The 18,581-nt window shown below is 37.6% G+C and overlaps 2 protein-coding genes and 1 long non-coding RNA gene across 7 annotated transcripts in view; 1 reads left to right on the forward strand and 2 right to left on the reverse strand.

Annotated features, from left to right (window-relative positions):
- mpp2b (membrane palmitoylated protein 2b) overlaps positions 1 to 3,125 on the forward strand; it is a 36,171-nt gene extending 33,046 nt beyond the window's left edge. For 2 of the 3 annotated variants that reach the window (XM_041974186.1, XM_041974184.1), the window contains exons 9-13: positions 99 to 167; positions 271 to 432; positions 846 to 1,048; positions 1,388 to 1,516; positions 1,857 to 3,125. In XM_041974186.1, coding sequence (XP_041830120.1) covers positions 99 to 167; positions 271 to 432; positions 846 to 1,048; positions 1,388 to 1,516; positions 1,857 to 2,033 — 740 coding nt within the window. In that variant the 3' untranslated portion in view covers positions 2,034 to 3,125. The remainder of the gene's footprint in view (positions 1 to 98; positions 168 to 270; positions 433 to 845; positions 1,049 to 1,387; positions 1,517 to 1,856) is intronic. The other variant, XM_041974185.1, reaches the window with a different exon arrangement.
- A 34-nt stretch (positions 3,126 to 3,159) lies between these two features.
- On the reverse strand, positions 3,160 to 7,734 carry LOC121632577. 3 transcript variants are annotated; one of them, XR_006008926.1, is made up of 6 exons: positions 6,975 to 7,734; positions 6,637 to 6,874; positions 6,239 to 6,493; positions 4,790 to 6,190; positions 4,497 to 4,701; positions 3,160 to 3,638 (listed from the first exon to the last, which is right to left on the reverse strand). It is a non-coding gene; the product is annotated as an uncharacterized LOC121632577 (long non-coding RNA). The 3 variants fall into 3 exon arrangements; XR_006008925.1 differs by having other exon boundaries at positions 4,790 to 4,851; positions 5,403 to 6,190; positions 6,239 to 6,874; XR_006008924.1 differs by having other exon boundaries at positions 6,239 to 6,874.
- A 74-nt stretch (positions 7,735 to 7,808) lies between these two features.
- On the reverse strand, positions 7,809 to 12,880 carry LOC121632183 (formin-like protein 5). Its single transcript, XM_041973425.1, has 5 exons — positions 12,620 to 12,880; positions 12,355 to 12,522; positions 9,746 to 9,925; positions 9,488 to 9,558; positions 7,809 to 9,407 (listed from the first exon to the last, which is right to left on the reverse strand). Exons 1-5 carry the CDS (start codon positions 12,761 to 12,763, stop codon positions 8,513 to 8,515), a joined length of 1,458 nt encoding a protein of 485 aa, XP_041829359.1. The 5' UTR covers positions 12,764 to 12,880; the 3' UTR covers positions 7,809 to 8,512.
- Positions 12,881 to 18,581: the final 5,701 nt, after the last annotated feature.

The following is an 18,581-nucleotide window of genomic DNA, read 5'->3' on the forward strand; positions in this document are numbered from 1 at the left end:
GTGTATCATTTTAACAGGGACAGTGTTGGAGTGGCTGGCAGAGGTAAGCATGAACGTTGGAGGTTTGATTGAGTTTGTTGTGTTGTTTTCTATCTCAGGTCCTTTGTGTGCAGGAATGGGTGGTAAGAAGAAAAAAAAGATGATGTATTTGACCACCAAGAATGCAGGTAAATCAGTCTCAGAGTGTTTGGCATGAGTTTTGGAAAAAACAAAAAAAAATGAAGATCTTTGTTGCTTATCCTATCAATGTTTCTTATTATTGTTTCTTAGAGTTTGATCGGCATGAGCTGCGGATCTATGAGGAGGTTGCCAAAGTGCCGCCGTTCAGGAGGAAGACGCTGGTTCTGATTGGAGCGCAGGGGGTTGGTCGTCGGAGTCTGAAGAATAAGCTGCTGGTGTCGGATAGCCAGCGATATGGCACCACCATCCCATGTAAGTGCAGCCTTTCACTGACAGACGCACAAACACTGAAACACACTTAACATGCTTTTTTGTCCCCAGTAGTTAATTAATGTATTGCACGATGAGTTAATGTTCTTACTTTGTTTTTCACTTTGGTTTCTTTAGTTTGTCAGTTTATCTTTTTATTTTTACCTTGTTTTAACAAAACAACTCTTTAAAGCAACATTACATAAGTTTCCAGTCTTAAAACTTCTGACTCATTTAGATGCAACATTTACATTCATTATGTACACTTCTGGGGCCATTATTGCTCTGCAGTGTCAATTTTAGATTGTCTTTTATTGGCTTCACAGAGCTCATAGAAGAAACAGGTTGCAAGACACAATTAGCTTTAATTTGACTTTTATGGGCTCACTTTTTGTTTGTATTTATCTTTAATACAGTCACTTCCAGAAAACCAAAAGTGGATGAAAGGGATGGTCAAATGTACTCCTTCATGAGCCGAAGCGAAATGGAGTGTGACATAAAAAATGGCCGTTTTTTGGAGCATGGAGAATATGATGGGAACCTGTATGGCACAAAGATCAACTCCATCCATGAGGTGATAGAAACAGGGAAGATTTGCATCCTGGATGTCAATCCACAGGTAGAGGAAGAGCACAGTGGTACCTTTCCTTATCTCCTCTCTGTCTTCATTTCTTGTTCCTTCTGTATCATGTTTTCTGAAGCAAATGACTAAAGAATATAATTTTATGCACATTATCCACAGCTCATCTTTACTAATGTGTTCTCAGTCTAAGCACATCCACAAAATTTATCCTAATGGATCTCTTAATGATCAGCTGGAAATACTTAGCTAACCCTCTTTACTCACATTAAACAAAGTCAGATGAAAATGCTGCTGTTACATTTTAATTATTTTTATTGTAGTTGCTTGCTGTGCAGTGTATGTGATGATCCTCATTCTGCCCAATTTCTTTCAAAGGCTCTGAAAGTCCTGCGGACGTCTGAATTCCTGCCCTATGTTGTGTTCATTGAAGCCCCAGATTTCGAAGTCCTCAAAGCTATGAATAGGTCAGCAATAGAGTCTGGCGTAGTCACCAAACAGTTAATGGTGAGTATGCCTACTTGTTCATCCTACAACTGGAAGTGGGCAGTGACATTAAGGTACAAAATAAGGATTTAATTATGTTCTAATAAAATTTGGTGGAGATTTAATACATATTATAATTTATTTATTATATACTTCATAGTTATTTTTTAACTGAATGATTACTTATTAGACATAGATGTTTAATCTTTTTTATATTAGGGTTTCAAAGCACTATAATTGACTGGTTTCACTTGTGAACAAATTCAATTATTTACTCTTCTGTATCTGTAATTACCCGCTTCTTTCACTGGTTCTTAAAAGTCTAAAAATTCTACCCCTTTTCCTGATAATCTCCTCACAGGACTCTGAGCTAAAGAGGACGGTGGATGAGAGTGAGCGCATTAAGAGAGCGTATGGACATTATTTTGACATCTGCATCGTAAACGACGGCCTAGAAGCGGCTTTCCGAAGTCTACGGCTGGCACTGGAGAAACTGTCAACGGAGCATCAGTGGGTGCCTGTCAGCTGGGTGTTTTAAACGTGGCCAGCAAGCTTCCTCGCAAAATGCCGGAGCCACAAGTTGGAGGACGATTTCTCATTGGTGGCATCAGAGGAGGGCTGCTTCCATGCAGCTGGTGGTGATGGGAGCTGAGCATCATGAATCAGTGCAAATGACCAGCCTCATGTAGAGCATTTTTGTACAAACTTAGTGTTCTTCTGTTGAGCCCAATGTCAAGATGTATTTTATTTGTTAGACCTGGAATAATTCTATTGATGTTTGTTGAGAAGGATTTAGAGTTGGTTACGAGGTGTAGTGCAATAGCGTGTGTGGGCATTATAAATGTGGACATAGAGTAATGCATATGTTTTCCAAGTAAAAGTGCTCAGTTGGAGGTTTTTGTGGGAGATTTCTAGCCTTTACAAATCTTAAATACTTTATGTAGTGTAATGTTTACATTGGATCACTAGGACAGATTGAGGAAAGATACCAAATGTTATATTTGTATTGAATACTCAATATTTTGCCATTTGATCATATGGTATGTTTGTATGTGTTCAGAATTGTGCTTAAACTTGTGTGTTCTTTCATTTTAAAACTGAACAGCAATAGATTATCTTGAATACACATGCAATACATGTACTGACAGACTCAGTTTCAGAAAGTGAGGAGTGAAGAGACGTCTCTCTTCAGACATATTGCATTAATCTTGCAGTCTCAGTTGGTTTTATTTTTTCTAATGTTTATTACAATGAGCAATTTCCATCCTGTGCTGGAAATGCTCCAGTTTGTTGGACAGTAAGAGGATCCAACTGAAGGATGAGTTTTATTTGTAGCACTGAAAACATTTTAACCCTAGAAAAAAGATCTAGAAAAATACCTAAATAAGTAGCCTAGACCAGAGTATGCATTGCATAATGAAGGGAAAATATATTACCTAAGATCACCAGTTGGACAGAAAATGGAAGAACCTTTTTTGTTATTTTGATGTACAAGCAGTAAAACAGTTTACCAGTGGCTTCTAATTCCTGCTTTGCCTTAACATGGTTCAAAAAGCCAAGGAAACACTATTTTTTCATCATGGAACGTCTCACTCTATCATTGTACATGTTAGTACTTGGAAAAAGAAAATGAAAAAAAATTGGCAACTTCTTTAGTACTTATTTAATCTTCCTTTCCACTTGTAAGTACTGTATTGTAATAAAGAGTGTATAGTATAACAGAGAAACACTTGGTGCTTTGATAATTCTGCTGGTGTGTACATGCAGTTGGACAACGACGTTATAGTTTTAATCTTCATATAAAAATGTATTAAAATTTTAATTGTTCAAAATATTGTTTAATTTTAACCATTAAGTTCATTTTAAGTTGCGATATGTTAAATAATAAAAAGAACACTATTTTAAAAACACAGGAAACAGTACATGGTGATTTTGTTGACGGTTAAAGAGTTTAGCTGATGGACCCTCCGTGTGGCCTCTGTGGGTTTGGTTGGTTGTGGCTGAAAGGTGAGGATGGGGGGGTCAGCAGTTGGGAGTCTGCCAAAGGCGTCCAGTAATGAAGTGCCAGAGGCAAGGTTATCGGATACATCTCGTAGTCAGGCGCCGCACCACCTGGCCAAACATTCGTCAGCCTGGGATCAAACTGCATGAAGACAAAGTTGAACAATGGTTGAACAATGTTTTTTTTTTTTTATAGAAAATGCATCAAACATACTGAATGTAAAAATGTGCTTGGAGGCCAACATTACTGACCTAACAGCGCCAATGAAAAATGCTTAGTGTGGACACACCTGCTTATACTTGGACAAGTTTCCATGATTTTGTCATGTTTTAAACTCATCAATCTATACATTCTTAAGTTACTAATTATTAAATATTAATTACTTTTTTTGTTGTCCTGTAGTGTACAGGTTTAGTTGGTGTTTGGCCTCAGTTATTTAATGCTAGCTTAGCTCAAGCAATGTAAACAGCTAGCCTAGCATCACAAGAATGCCTAGCTATGAAATCTAAAAATTAGGTTAACTAATAACATTCTGGTTATATGTTAAAAAGTTAAACTGAAGTTGAAAAAAATACCACTGCTATCCGTAACTGAATAAGTGCATTCAGATTCTGTGGCTGTGAAGGTTCTTGTACTTTAAGTATTTTGCATTTATGTTCATTTCTGCTTCACATTTCTCTGCATTTAAGAGGAAATTGTGATTTTTACCTCACAAATTTATCTGACAGCAGTTAAGCAGTCTTGATCCATTATGGTACTTAAGACAATCTGTTTTACTACAGTAAATTAGTTAATCCAATCGAAAACCCTTCGTGTGAGATGAATAGCCTACTCTTATCATGTCATTAAATTTTTCTGATAATACCTTTTCTCACTTGAAAGTGAGTTCCTTTATCTTTTTCTAAAAGATGTAAAATATGTTCCAGAGCATACAGTCTGAGAGCCAAACCTGTCTACATGTGTCTGGTAACCTTATTGAAGTGAAAATTGCTCACACACCAGTGAGTACGGTGGTGGGTGTTCAATGGTGCTGTAACGTGGAGGGAATATATCATAATGTGAATCCACTTCTGGCTGATCTTCGGACCAAGAAATTGTATTCACTTGCATCTGTATGGTGACATCGTACGCCCCTCTTTTCTTTTTCAAATGACAATAGAAACACAGGAATACGACAGCGATGGATATCATCAGGAGTGGCAATCTAGGAACACATTTTGAAACTTATTTAGAATAGCAAATCAACTTCCAGTATGCAGAGATTATTTCTTGACTTAACTTAAATAACTTACATATATTGAAAAATTGCCACCACTGTAGTCATTGCTTGAGTTATACCAATCAGCTGACATTACTGTGAAATAAAATAAAACTTTATTGACATATACAGCAGCAGAAGAGTTTCTGTTACTCTGCTGCTTTAAATAAATATCATTTGAAATGAAGAGTTTCATTGACATTGTAATAGATATGTGCAATTTACAGTAGGGATAATCTGTATTACCTCCTAAAATCTAACGTCAGTACATGTCAGCACAACACACTTACAGCACAACATATGAAACAACGTGACATAAAACTGTCCCATTAAAAGGCTATGACCTATAGTAACCTTATGACATTTCACTCATATTAATAAAGAATTTTTAAACAGTATCCAGTCATGAACAAAAGGAAATATTTGATAAGCTTGTTAGCAGCATATAGAGCAGAATGAAGAATCAGCAAAATGGTTTTATGCTGTTTTCTGTTTTAACACCTTGAAGTGGACCTTCATCCTATAAATCTGTTGCTCATTACAACCAAAAGCAAAAATAAACAGAACACCTTTGAGTTTGACGTTTAAATAACTAAAGAATGATAACTGGACTGTAATCATAATGTAACAGAGAGGTGGTTTCTTACCTTTATTTTAAAGCAGAAACTGTCCTAACTTGTGGGTTGCTGCCAAAGGACAATGTGTCACCAAGGGAAGTGCAATGTTAAGAGCTTTTACAGCATCGTATACATGCTTAAAGAAATAGATACACAGAGATGGGTGCGTTCGGTCTTTCATACTTCTGGTGTATGTGGAAAATAATCATTCTGAGATTTATTTCAATCAATATTTACTGTAGCAAACCATCAACATCAGCACTTCTTGGATCTGGTATTAAATAGCTGTAATACTGTTTATTTACAGTATACAGCTGCTTCATAAGTATGTGACCTCTTCAGTTTTTGGTCACTTGATGGGGTTATATATTTATAAATCTACATCAGGATTTTAGTGCAATTTGCCACAGGTGAATTATAGTGAACTTAAAGACAGAAACAGGATGTAGCTCACCACAATTTGAAAAGTCAAAGCAAAGGACCCAAACACTGTTGTAAATGAAAGATTTAGGGATTTTATGGTCTAATAATAATAACAATAATAATAATAATTATCAGATATTTGATCTGAACTACTTACTGAGTGTTTTAAAAAAGCAAAACTGTTTACGTTCATTTAAAAATGTGCTCTTATCTGCAATCATCCACTAGGTATAAATTATCTTTGTTTAAAATATATCTTACTTTGCTTTTTTTTATCAAACATACGTGTCTATGTATCAAAACATATTTAGTGTACATACAGTTACATTTACAATGAGAAACATAAAGATTAATCATCACATCACACAAACTGATGGATATATCCCACATTTGTTCTTAATGATGACAAAGATGGACTAAGGGAAATGTAGCTTTGCACTGACTTAAATAAAGGTCAAACTCTTGCTTTAAGTTGTGAAATAACAATAACATTTCAAAAGATGTATACTTACAGTTTATGTCATTTTATGGATACATTTTTTCCTGGCTTAATTAATATTTCTATATGCTCACAATGTAAAATTTCCCATACATTCAGCTTAGAAAACTAACACACAATTGCATCTTGAGATGTCATTTGAAAGTTATGGAGGATCCGAGTATGATGGGGGTGGGTTGGGGTAGGACGGTGGTTCAAGCTTTACAAAAGGAGACACTGATCTACAAAGAACTCATATTGCACAGTTTGGTTGGTGATTATGGCATTTATAAGTTTACAAGGTTAATCTTTTAATAATTAAACACTCAAATTGAGGAAGGTTAATGAGATGCAGTGCCATACCATATATGAAGGAGGTGGACTGATATTTCTTGAATTGTACACAGAAGGTTCTCTGTAATAAGGTTCATATGCTTCACATATGTCTTCCTCATCCCCCTGCTCCTCCTCTTCATATATAGGAATGATATACACAGATGAAGAAGTGTTGGGTCTGCAGGACCTGCTCTCTGTTCTGTTTTTTCTTACAAGATGGCAGCAATATATCCACAGAATGACACACAAGCACAACATGGGAATCCTGAAACAAAAGACAGCTCAGTCACATGTGCAGCATGAGTGAAATCTAGCATACACCAACTCGAACGAATCTTAACATGCTGAAAACAGCAAATACTTACTCAAATGTGGGACAATAAACCATGGCACTTTTTTTTAGCATCTGAGTAAATTACAAAAAAAGACGACATGCCCTGATCAGTAGAGAAAATAAAAAGAGACCGATCTCGTTTTAAAGCCTAGCAATGGCTGCCACTCAATTTAATGATCACTTTTGCAATACTTTTACTCTTGGAAAGTTCAAAGGTCACTTGTTATCTCCTGACTAAATATCCTGGAATAAACCAACATTAACAGGACGTCAACACAGAGCTGTGTGGCATTTACATCCTTTTCTTACGTAAAGATAGCACACCATAAAAGTACGTAAGTAAGGTTTATTTTATGTAAAAGTACTCTTTGTGTCCATCAGATCAGAATGAATCATCCATTGGTGGAAGAATGTGAATTTACTTTTTTTTAAAAACAAAAAATAATGCTTATTTTCTCCATAAATCAGCTGATTTAAAAATATTAAATTAGTTACAAATGCTGCTGCATTTAACTACATCAAAACAGCAGCCACCTATCTATAGGCTGAATAATCAGTTCATTAACTAATCCTTTCAGCTGTGCTTTAAGCTGTTGGATAGATTTATGTATAAACATTTCGCAAAACGTATTTGTAATTTTTGTAGCTAAAGATAAAATGGAGACGATCAAATAAAAATGGTGAACTACAGAGATTTGAAAGTATTTGTTTCTTAAGTTCAGAACTCAAGGAATTGTACCTGCGTGCTACTGTAAAAGCAACATGATCCAAAGTTAAAGCTTCTTTGTGTGTTTGTGGTTCATTTAGGGAGGTTAAGTATAAACACTAGAATTTGGATCAATAAAAGTAAAAGTAGAAACCGGTCACAGCAGAACACTTCCTCTTTATTTTACATGAAAACATGCAACATGTCTCATTTGATCGGACTGGCTTTCCTTAAAAGAAAATAACAAGTTTAAATAAGCTGCCACAGTATAATCTGATATTTTCCATGCTGAAAATGTAGCTTACAGTGTGTGTAGTGTGTGTTAAGTAATGTGTTGACTTGCAACAGTTTACAACCTCAGTGACTTTTTTTAAAGTCACAGATCTTAAAGAAGGTTGAAGACAGTGGTGTCAAAAACCTCTAAAGCTCCTCCTACCACATGCTGATTCATGTTCATTTAAATAACTTAATCAAGACAAAAAATCACTTTACAGGGAAAAAGAATAGAAGCTGACAGTAAGATAAGAATCTCTGTTTCAACTTGTTCTTTTAGGAATGCAGCGAAGGTGTTGTTGAGACTTGTTGGAAGAATTTCTCCAGCAGCTTTCTTCACTGACACAATTGATGTTGAAGGAGGGTTTTCTCTCCCAGAAAATTCTCATTTCAGGCTCACAGTCGACGGTCTGCCATTAAATACAGATGAAACTGTTCAGAGTAAAAAAAAAAAAAAAAGGAGACACTGCAATTCTCAATTCTTTCTGTCACCATCATGACTGGCCAGGGAGTGACGCCTCCCTCGTGCTCCACGTTTTACACGTTGATCTCACAACAGGATCCAGAATGCCTGATTACAATTTACAGATTTATACATCTAACATATCTAGAAAAAGGGTGGAGGTGGTGGTGGCATAGTGCCAGAGGACCTGGTGGGGGCAGCTGGAGGAGGAGGAGGAGGGGGGGGGGGGAGGAGGAGGAGGAGGTGCAGTTCCTGATCGAATAGGAGGTGGAGGAAGACCAGCAGCACCCCCAGCTGCAAAGGGTGGTGGAGGAGGAGGTGGGTAGTTGCTGTTAAGATTGACAATTGGTGGAGGTGGTGGTGGTGGAGGAGGAGGTGGCACAGTGCCAGAGGAGCCGGTGGGGGCAGCTGGAGGAGGAGGAGGAGGGGGAGGAGGTGCAGTTCCTGAGTGAAGAGGAGGTGGAGGAGGACCAGCAGCACCCCCAGCTGCAAAGGGTGGTGGAGGAGGAGGAGGAGGAGGAGGTGCAGTTCCTGATCGAAGAGGAGGTGGAGGAGGACCAGCAGCACCTCCAGCTGCAAAGGATGGTGGAGGAGGAGGCGGGTAGTTGCTGTTAAGACTGACAATTGGTGGAGGTGGTGGTGGTGGAGGAGGAGGTGGCACAGTGCCAGAGGACATGGTGGGGGCAGCTGGAGGAGGAGGAGGAGGAGGAGGAGGAGGTGCAGTTCCTGATTGAAGAGGAGGTGGAGGAGGACCAGCAGAACCCATAGCTGCAAAGGGTGGTGGAAAAGGAGGCAGGAAGTTGCTGTAAGGACTGATGACTGGTGGAGGGGAAGGTGGGGGGAAATCTATGGGTGATGGAAAAGTCGGGGGAGGAGGGAGGCCACTGTTGCCTGAAGGAGGAGGAGAAGGCAGCTTGGGGTCCAAATTGGCAGGAAGAGGTGGAGGAAGCAGGCTGCTGTCTGTGGGTACGGTGGGCAAGGTGGGGACTGAAGGGAGAGGGACAGCGATGCCAAAACTGGAACTGAAAACAAAAAACAATAAAAAAAATTAAATTTAAATGCAAATTCTATGCAGTATAAAACAGGCAATGAATCTACATACGCTGGGGTTTCTCTGGTGATCTTTATGCTCTGCATGGTCCCTGTCTTCTTGCTGGGCTGTTGCTCGGGGACCTGTGGAGGAAAAAAATGGCTGAGGGTGAAAAAAAGAAGAATACAGCACATCTCCCCCACATGAAACTGTGACCTGACCACAGAGACTGAATGTATTTCTCTTCCCAGCTTCAAACTAATGAGAAATCTTATGTGTCTGTAGTCAAACTCTGCTCTCAGTGTGCCCCCAATTTAGAATCCACTTTACCTGAAAACAATGTCCAATGGAGTCCAAGATGGAATATGATATTGGTTCTCTTGAGTAAGCTTTCTCTGGTTCCTTGCCTGACGTCGGTGGGATGATGAGATTGGAGCAAGTCTTGTTTTTGGGAGTAGTGAAGGCACCGATCTCCCTCCTGCCTACCTTCTCAAAGTGGATAGCTGCAGCCTGGACCAAAGCGCAACGAACAATACAAAAGATCACCTTGTTCACATAATATGATTTAGCAGTAATGCAGTTTTTATTCCGTTTTTCGTGTACAGTAAAAGGTCAACATTTTGAGCAAAGTCATCCATCTGGTCTTTGATTAAAACCTGTTTCTATCTTAGCAGTTTATTTGGACAAATGTGAAAGCTGATGCTGAAATTTTCCATTTTGTGCAGATCATAATTTTTTGGTGTGTCCGGTCTTTTTTCCCCCCTTAGTTTAAAATTCAATATGATCAACATTTGACTTACAAGTCAAATTTAGACACTTGTGATCTCCAATCCCTCAGATGGCACTGTTACTATGGGAAACCTTTGTCAGCACTATAGTACTACACTTAAACTTCTTTAAAGTTTGCTGTACAATAAAGTAAACTTTATGTTAAGTTTTTCTAGAGGCAGGGTCTACTTTTTTGGATTTGAGGCACCTGATCAGACACTGAAAACATGTATGGTGAATTATTATTACCTCCGCCAAGGCAGAGGTTATGTTTTCAGTAGTGTTGGTCTGTCTGTCTGTTAGCAAAAATAATTCAAAAAGTTAAGGACAGATTTTGATTACATTTTCAGGAAATGTCACACATGGAATAAGGAACAAGTGATCACACTTTGGAGGTGATCGGGATCACCACCTGGATCCAGGAATTTTTTTAAAAGGATTCTTTACTATTGGGAGATACTTATTATTTTGTCATTACAGCCTCTAACACAACAGATAATGTCCAGAATCATTAGCAAATAAATAAATAAAAGATAGCATGGTAGATGTGAAATCCACCAACAACTAATCCAGACTGTCACCATTAGAGAAACAGCCTCAAGATTATTATGACTATTACAGCCATTTGCTTCATCTTGGTGTCTATGTTTTCTATCTTTCTATCTATCCTGATGATGGAAAAAGATCGTGTTTGTAGCTTGAAGTATACATAAGAGTGTTGACATGGAATTGGTAACTGGGTGGGGTGAGAAGGCCCAGCAGAGACTCTCCTCTCTTCCTCAGTTTTTTTAGATCCTCAGAAAAACTGGGCTCTCACAGAAACTCCTGAGCAACTTCTACCAGCCCACCACTGAAAATGTCCTGAGTTATGGGTGCACTGTGGTTCTCCAGCTGCACCTCAGAAGAGAGGAAGGCACCTGCAGCGGATTATCAAGACTACACAAAAGATAACTAATGCCATTTATGCCTTACAAATGTAATATATTTTTTTAGACTTTTAGATATTTAGTTATTAGACCATTTCAATAAAAATATGCTGCCATTTATAGGATTTGTGTTAAAGATTTTGTTGTATAGCAATTTGCAATGATAATAAAGATTCTATTTTTATTATTAAAATGCTAAACTGAATGTTCCCTATACTATATGTTCAAAAATTAAATGAAGCTGAAGAGACAAAGGTTGCAAAGTACAAATCCAATCTTTTTTTCTTTTCTTTATTTAAATATTGTCATTGTTGCCACTCTTTCTAATTTGAAGTAGCAACTTAAATCACCATGTATTTATTTAGCTCAGTTCTTACATCAATCAAACCAACAGCACACCAATACATCAACAGCACAACATCATATTTTAAGGTTTTATATTGAATGGTGCACAGTGAATCAGCAGTGCTAGGAGAGCAGAGTTAAGCAGATATGCTATGAGACTAACAACATTGCAAGCAGACGATAAGGAAACGTTTTTCATGTTAATGAGTGAAGTTATATGTGAAAATAATATTCCATCTGTTAAAAAAAATGCTTTGGTAAAACAGTGGGTTTCTAGATACCTTGCTTATTATGAGTATTATTATTATTAATAATAATAGTAGTACTATTATATTTATTATTATTACCATTATTTAGTCCAATCAGTAAAAATTTATGATGGTACGTAACAGACAATAGAGTATAAAAAATGTGAAGACATTTTACAAAAGCAATTAAAATGGAGCAAACTGCATAACTTAATGTGGGAGCGGTGAATTAGCAACACATTTCCAATTTTAAATAGGCTAAATAAAATATCTAATTAATGATGAAAAAGCCGACTGGAATTTATATTTAAAAAATCGCATACATCAATTAATCATCTCCATTACTATTTATTTGTTAAAGATATTTCCATTTTTCTGTTGAGGTTTATAACTATTCAGCGCATCACTGGGTAAATGTTAAAACATTGCCTTTGCTTTAATCTAACTGCCTTTTAGTAAATTAGTTATCTCGAATATTTAAATCTATTTTTCTTCTTTCCTTTTCAACTCACTTCATTTGCATTCACCCTATTTTTGTCATTTTTTTTCTGACTCATAAAAAAGGAGCGTGTTCCCTGTTAAGACCTAATTTCACGTATTAATGTCCGCCGCTGTTTGGCTTTCTCAGGTGTGTGAAGTGTGTTTTCTTTACCAGTGACAGCAGTTTGACGGAGGACTCCATCTCCCGGATCTGCATGGCCTGAGAGTCCAGCAGCTTGAGTGTGGTGCGGGCCACACTGTTGATCTGGTAGGTCACACTGGCTAAAGCCTGAGTAACCAAAGCTTTAGTTTCCTCAACAGCTTTGGTTTGATCCTCTGCCTGCGGTGCCATTTAACATGAATACAGAAATTAAACCACGCTATAAATACGTTTCATTGCTCAAAGTGACTTGAACATGTCGTGATGTTGTACTCACCTGGAGGTAATTGTTTTCGCAGTACTCTGCCACTCGGAAGAGGTTGCTGTGGTTATCAACAAGATTCTTCCTGGCAGCTGGCGCTTCTTGTAATATCTGATTAATAACTTCAGAAAAACTTTTTTGCTCTGCCACTTCTTCCATTACTGCTGCTAATAAACCTTAACAGTGACAGAATTGGCTAACAGAAGCTCTGATGAGGATGAAAGAGTCTTTTTGGGGGCAGGAGTCAGTCCAGACAGGGAGGTGCTGGTAGGGAACGCGGAAAATACCTCAGGGTAGATTTTTCAGAGCAGCTGCACCCAGGGCAGGGCTGCATGTGAACCTCCACAGAGATAACTCAACAACTTACATCCATCACACGACGCAACACACAAAACCTAAATATTATGTTTCACAACTGCAATTTTAGATGCACCAGTCATAATTGTAAAATGTCTAATGTTTTATCAGGTGTCCAATAATCTGTAGTATCTCAGCATGTGTGATATCTACTTGTATTATTTAGAAACATCCACTAGGGGTCAGTGCAGTCCAGAGAAGAGCAGAGCTACTATCTGGTGACTTATAGCTCAACTACAGTGATGTTGTGAAACATTGTTACACAATGTCCGTATACATACCCCCTGTCGAAATACATTGTATTGTTAGAGGTTTCCTGTACAAACAACTTGGAACCTCCCCTAACATCCTTGCTGTGTTTACAACTGTACAAAAGTTCTCATTTAAGTTTATAACTGTGGTGTAGTATAAATAGTACTATGGCCAAATAGTGCTCACATTTACCATGTGTCACTTTTTAGGAAGTTATCATCAGTTCTGGTACTTTTAGTACATTTACTTTAGCCCAGTTTATTGTAGATGGGCCTTCCCTACTTTATTAAATTTCCAAGAGGGGAGAATGCTGCATATTTTTAGATGAACCTTTTAAAACCAGATGTTCCCTAATTTGGGGGCAGATGATGTTAAACTGCCAAAATAATAATAATGGATTATATTTGTATAGCTTTTTCCATTTATATAGATTTTCAAGGGACCCAAAGCACTTTTCATTGTTTAAATTATCCATTCACACTTAGTGATGGTAAGCTACCTTTGTAGCCACTGTTGCTCTTGGGCAGACTGATGGAAATGTGGCAGCCAGTCCGCGCCTATGGCCTCATTGACCTCCACTGAACATCCATCCACCAGTGATGCCGACACTGGAGGCAAGGAGCGTGAAGTGTCTTGCCCAGGGACTCAACAACAGAGGAGATCCTGCCTGAACTATCTGTACTAAAAGCTCTTTCACTTTGTTATTGTTCACTTTAATAATAATGTTCACATATTGTACTATGAATTGGTAGAGCTTTAGAGCTACAGCTGCATCATTCCACGTCATCTCAAAAGAATATGCATAGTCATCCTGAGAGTGCTGGTTTTTTAAGTGCTTTGTGCAATCTTCATTTATCCTTTACAAGAAACACATACTGATATTTATGCATTTTATTTAATATATCTCTCAAGTGTTTCCTAAAGGTATTCAAATAGACCTTGTGGTTTCATTATGGGTATATATTTTTCAAGCAGAGGCCTTGAAAATATGCACAGGGCTCAAAGGTTTAAAATAGTTGCAGAACTTTCGAATGTGAAAATATATTGTTTATCAGACGTTCACAATTAATGATTCTCTGGTGAGATATAGAGTTTGGTTCAGATTCATAGTCTCCAGGAGACAAACTGCAATTACTTCCATCTTCCTTCAACAAAAATGAACTTCACATTTACAGTATTGACTAAACTGAAGGTGCAACTGACCTAAACTATCAGATAAATAGTCAAAATAGGATAAATAGTAATATCTTTCATGATCCACTGACTTTATCATGAGGTCAGATGTTTTATTTGTACAATTTTAAAAAAAACTTTGGTACAAAGGTCCTACTGTCTCTATGATACGGTTCCATGTATCATATTCTCTGATTGACATACAATAAATGTTAACTTGGCAAACTTTGAATGTGATCTTGAACTTTAACACTCTCAAAAGGAAAATCAAGAAGGTTATTGGCAAATGTTCTTTTAATGATATCATAACTGTTCCCTCGAGCCTCAGCTTTCCTTTGAATTATAGCCGGAGACAGATTGTCAGGTTAGATATAATGGGCAATTGAAGATCTCAGCAACAAAAAGGGCTTTTATCGGTATGTTGTAACTAATATTACAGAGTCATTTACAGCAGGGAGACATTTCTGGATGACTTTGTGTCTTTATTAGACATTTCTCTTCTCTGTGCTCAGCACAATCAGGAGTCGTATTAACTGTTGCAATCTTATTTGTAAATGAACTGTTGTGTGTGTATATTCAGACACACAACACACTGTGCCCAGACAAAAAATTAATTATATAACATGATGTGTAGAAGGTGTGTAAAATGACTACGCTTACCTTACTGCTATTAAACTGCCTTGAGACATCATGTTATTTACTTCCAAAGCTTCAAATAGATCATCACAGTGTTTTTTTCCATCTCTGTTATTAATTCACGCTCAAAGTGATTTTTTTCAGTCTTCTGGAATTGTAGTGCTGGAAAGGTTCAAATAGTGAGAGGTGTTAGTAAAAAAGACAACTCTCTCTGCTAAACAAGCCCCACATGATAAGATAGTTTATCACTGGACTCCCACACACCACAGATTAGTTGTAGTTATCTAAGTACACCATGCACATCATTCAGGATAGTGTTTACAGCACACTGTTATTTTATGGTCCTGTTTACACAACTGGGCAATGCAAGTATGAAACCAGCCGCTTGACTTGGAAATTATATTGCTGGTCATAATTTTCAAATAAAACCATTATTCAAGAGAAGGTGTTGTTGATCATTTATGATATAAAGCAGTTAGACCCTTTTTTGTGGAACTTGGTGATCATACCTAAGCATGTTTTTTTTTAACAACAGCCTTGCTCTAACAATGAGCAGGCGCTCTTGAGCTGGCAGAAGAGTACCAGTTATGTTCTTCCTGTTTAAATGAAGTGTGTTTAGTGGATGTTGTTCAGACTAAATACACTGCAATGTCACACAAAAGGCACAGAGGAAGATGACAGAGCTTTGCAGCAAGATGATCCAGAAAACATAAAAAAACACTCTTGAAAAGGAACTCAGCAGATGCAGAACAAGTAAAACCTGGGTGCACAGTACTAGAGATAAGAAAGGTGACACAGGTGCAACTGTTAATAGTCTTATTTCTGTTAGGCTGGTGTCAAGGTCAGTGATCTCAATAAATGTAACATTCCACATGAAGATCTAACTACAAAAGCTGTCCTCAGAAGGTACACTCTCCTCATGAGCATCTGCCTTATAAGAATCCTCAGTTTGAGCAACACCAATCCATGGCAGCTACTCACTGAAGGGGAAATAAAGAGAAAGCATGGGGATGGCTTGGATATGTTTGCTCAGTAAACAAGCATAGGCCTTCACATGGAAAGAATACAGATTCTGTCCAAGTACAGTGGCATAATTGGAGATTTCTGTGTGGAGTTTGCATTCTCCCACTGTGCATGTATAAGTATTTTTCTGGGTGTATCAACTTTTTAAGGCAATTTCATGATTATCTGTCATTGTGTTAGTCATGTAATTGTCTGGTTTTTAGTAGGACAAAATGAACTGTTTGGCGAAAATAGATGGATGCATCTATCTAGTTTAAACTACAAAGAAACTGCATTTCTGCTTCTAACATCTTGTGCCAGTAACATGACTTTCTCTATACACACGAGCAGCTTCTGCAGCATCCACTTCCCAAATTGTGCAACAGATGCTAGTTTGAGGAGATTGGATGGTCTGGGCTATCAAAGCCTCTTTACACTTCACGAACTTCCATTAGTGCCAGTGACTGCAGGAAGACTAAAATTACAGAACACATGTGCAGTTTAAATAAAATGTGATTTTTATGACTTCACCTTCAAGTGCTCAATTTATCATGTATCATCGACTACATGTGAGTGTAAAAAGTCTGTCAGCTCAGAAACTAACCACCTGCTGATCAGTTCATCATAGGGTGCAGCTTTCTATCTGCTCAGTCAGGATGCATTCTGTCAATAATTAGCCAGATGCCTCCTTCCAGACCTTGGACATCTGAGGCACGTTTCCACAGACAACACCATAAGTGTGACTACAACTGCATTAAGAGTTGTTTATGAGCTGTTTAGTATCTTTTCCGATATGTTCTATATGGCACTTTAGTGAACCTCTGGTGGCCTTTTTGAGGCAGAACTCATCAGCAGGAGGGAATGGTGTAATTTTCCAATGATTCAAAGCTGAACTCATCACGACCCCAAAACTCACATGTTGCCACTGTGTGAGGTGATGATGATGACGACTCCTGCCTTGACCAGAAATAGCCTGCTAAGCTCAACCAACTAAATTTAACTTCTGATCTAACTGAGAGTTGACTCCCAATTAGTGGTTTCCATAATACCAAGTCTCTTTTTTACCAGCTAACGTCAGCTTCAGTCATAACAGGTTACAAGATAAATCATGAGAGCTTGTTTTTATTTAGTAAACTGTTGCACATGAAAGGTTTCATTCTCATCTGTTTCAAAGGGGAAGACTTTATCAGCAACTATGCAGCTAATTCCATCATCAAAGACCGTCTATTACACGTGACTTTTCCCTTTAGAGCCCAATAAGGATCAATTAGACGTAATAAATCATATCTAGTCATTCATGGTAGTTATGTAACAGCCAAGGTTAATAGGGATTCTGAAGGATCCATATCAGTAACTGTAATCAAGGATGATAAACAACATCCTATATTTACAATGCTTCTGTTAGAATAGCTTAATGTTTGGACAACTATAAGATCCATTTTCCCTTTTAATTAAAATAAATATTACTAGAAATTGTCAAGTAAAACGAGCCAGACATGTATTCTTAGAGGACTTGTAATGTTTTATGTGTGACTTCTTTTTTAAAGTGTAACTGAGTAACCAGTCAGGTGAATGATCAGCTGGTCTGTACCAACAAAAACAGACATGCAGTAATTTCTGAACATGGATTCATAAAACAAAAAGGAGATCACAGAATCAATGTGACAAGTTTACAAGATCACCATTTTGTTTCTGCTCAGCTGTACTAACATATTTCTTTTGCAGTGATGCGCCTGCTGACGCAATAAAGTAGGGAAAATGTCACATGGCCACACAGGCTGTGCAGCTCTGTAAGGTTTAAGTAACAGAATCCGAGAAATGAATCAAGTCACTCAGTCACATGTCATCCAGATCTGTTGTTCCCTGAGTTTGCATCTTTTCAACAGCAGGTTTTTAGCTGATATCTGCAGCTTCATTGTTCTTTTTTTTTTTTTCGTTTTTTTTTAATCACAGCCAAAGTAAAGCTGCAAATTTCCAAAAAATATAAAAACAGAACAGCACAATGAATGAAATAGGGTACAGCTAGAGGCTGAAAGAGCCCCCAGGAATCAGGAAAAAGCCAAACAAGACTGATATAAGAGTGACTAAAGGAGGTCTAAAATTAGGTTTTAAATTAGTGTTGATGTATGTCTGCTCCTGCACCTGTTAACTGTTATAAAATTTCCATTTATTCAAACAAGCTATCTCCCTCACACACTGTAAACTCTCTGCCTAGAGCAACAATAATGCCTTAATTGTTTCTGTCTCCATTTTATTTATAAAAAAAATCAAGTGATGTATGTTTAAGACAGACAAAAAATAAATATGTGCTATGAGCTTGAGTTATATACAGAGAAAGAAATGAATATTTCTCTGTCTGAAATTGTGTTTTGCGTAATATAAAGCTACGCAAGCCGCTTTCCCAAAGGATTCCAGCAGAATGAGATAACGGCTTCATTTGAGATCAAAAGCAGCTAAGTGGATCTGTCTTGTTTAGTTTAAACAGTAATTATGGTAAGACGAAACACATTTGCTTCTTTTTTCAGGAAAAAACAGCTCAGTGGAATATTGCTCCTGC

This window comes from Melanotaenia boesemani, chromosome 21 (assembly GCF_017639745.1).
Source record: "Melanotaenia boesemani isolate fMelBoe1 chromosome 21, fMelBoe1.pri, whole genome shotgun sequence".
Lineage (NCBI taxonomy): Eukaryota > Metazoa > Chordata > Actinopteri > Atheriniformes > Melanotaeniidae > Melanotaenia > Melanotaenia boesemani.

Excerpts from the sequence above, each read along its gene's own strand:
- LOC121632183 (XM_041973425.1), bottom strand. The coding sequence starts at position 12,763 with ATGGAAGAAGTGGCAGAGCAAAAAAGTTTTTCTGAAGTTATTAATCAG. Across the intron at positions 12,523-12,619 it reads GCGAAAACAATTACCTCCAG|GCAGAGGATCAAACCAAAGC; the intron begins GTGAGTACAACA and ends ATGGCACCGCAG. Across the intron at positions 9,559-9,745 it reads CCATTGGACATTGTTTTCAG|GTCCCCGAGCAACAGCCCAG; the intron begins GTAAAGTGGATT and ends TTTCCTCCACAG.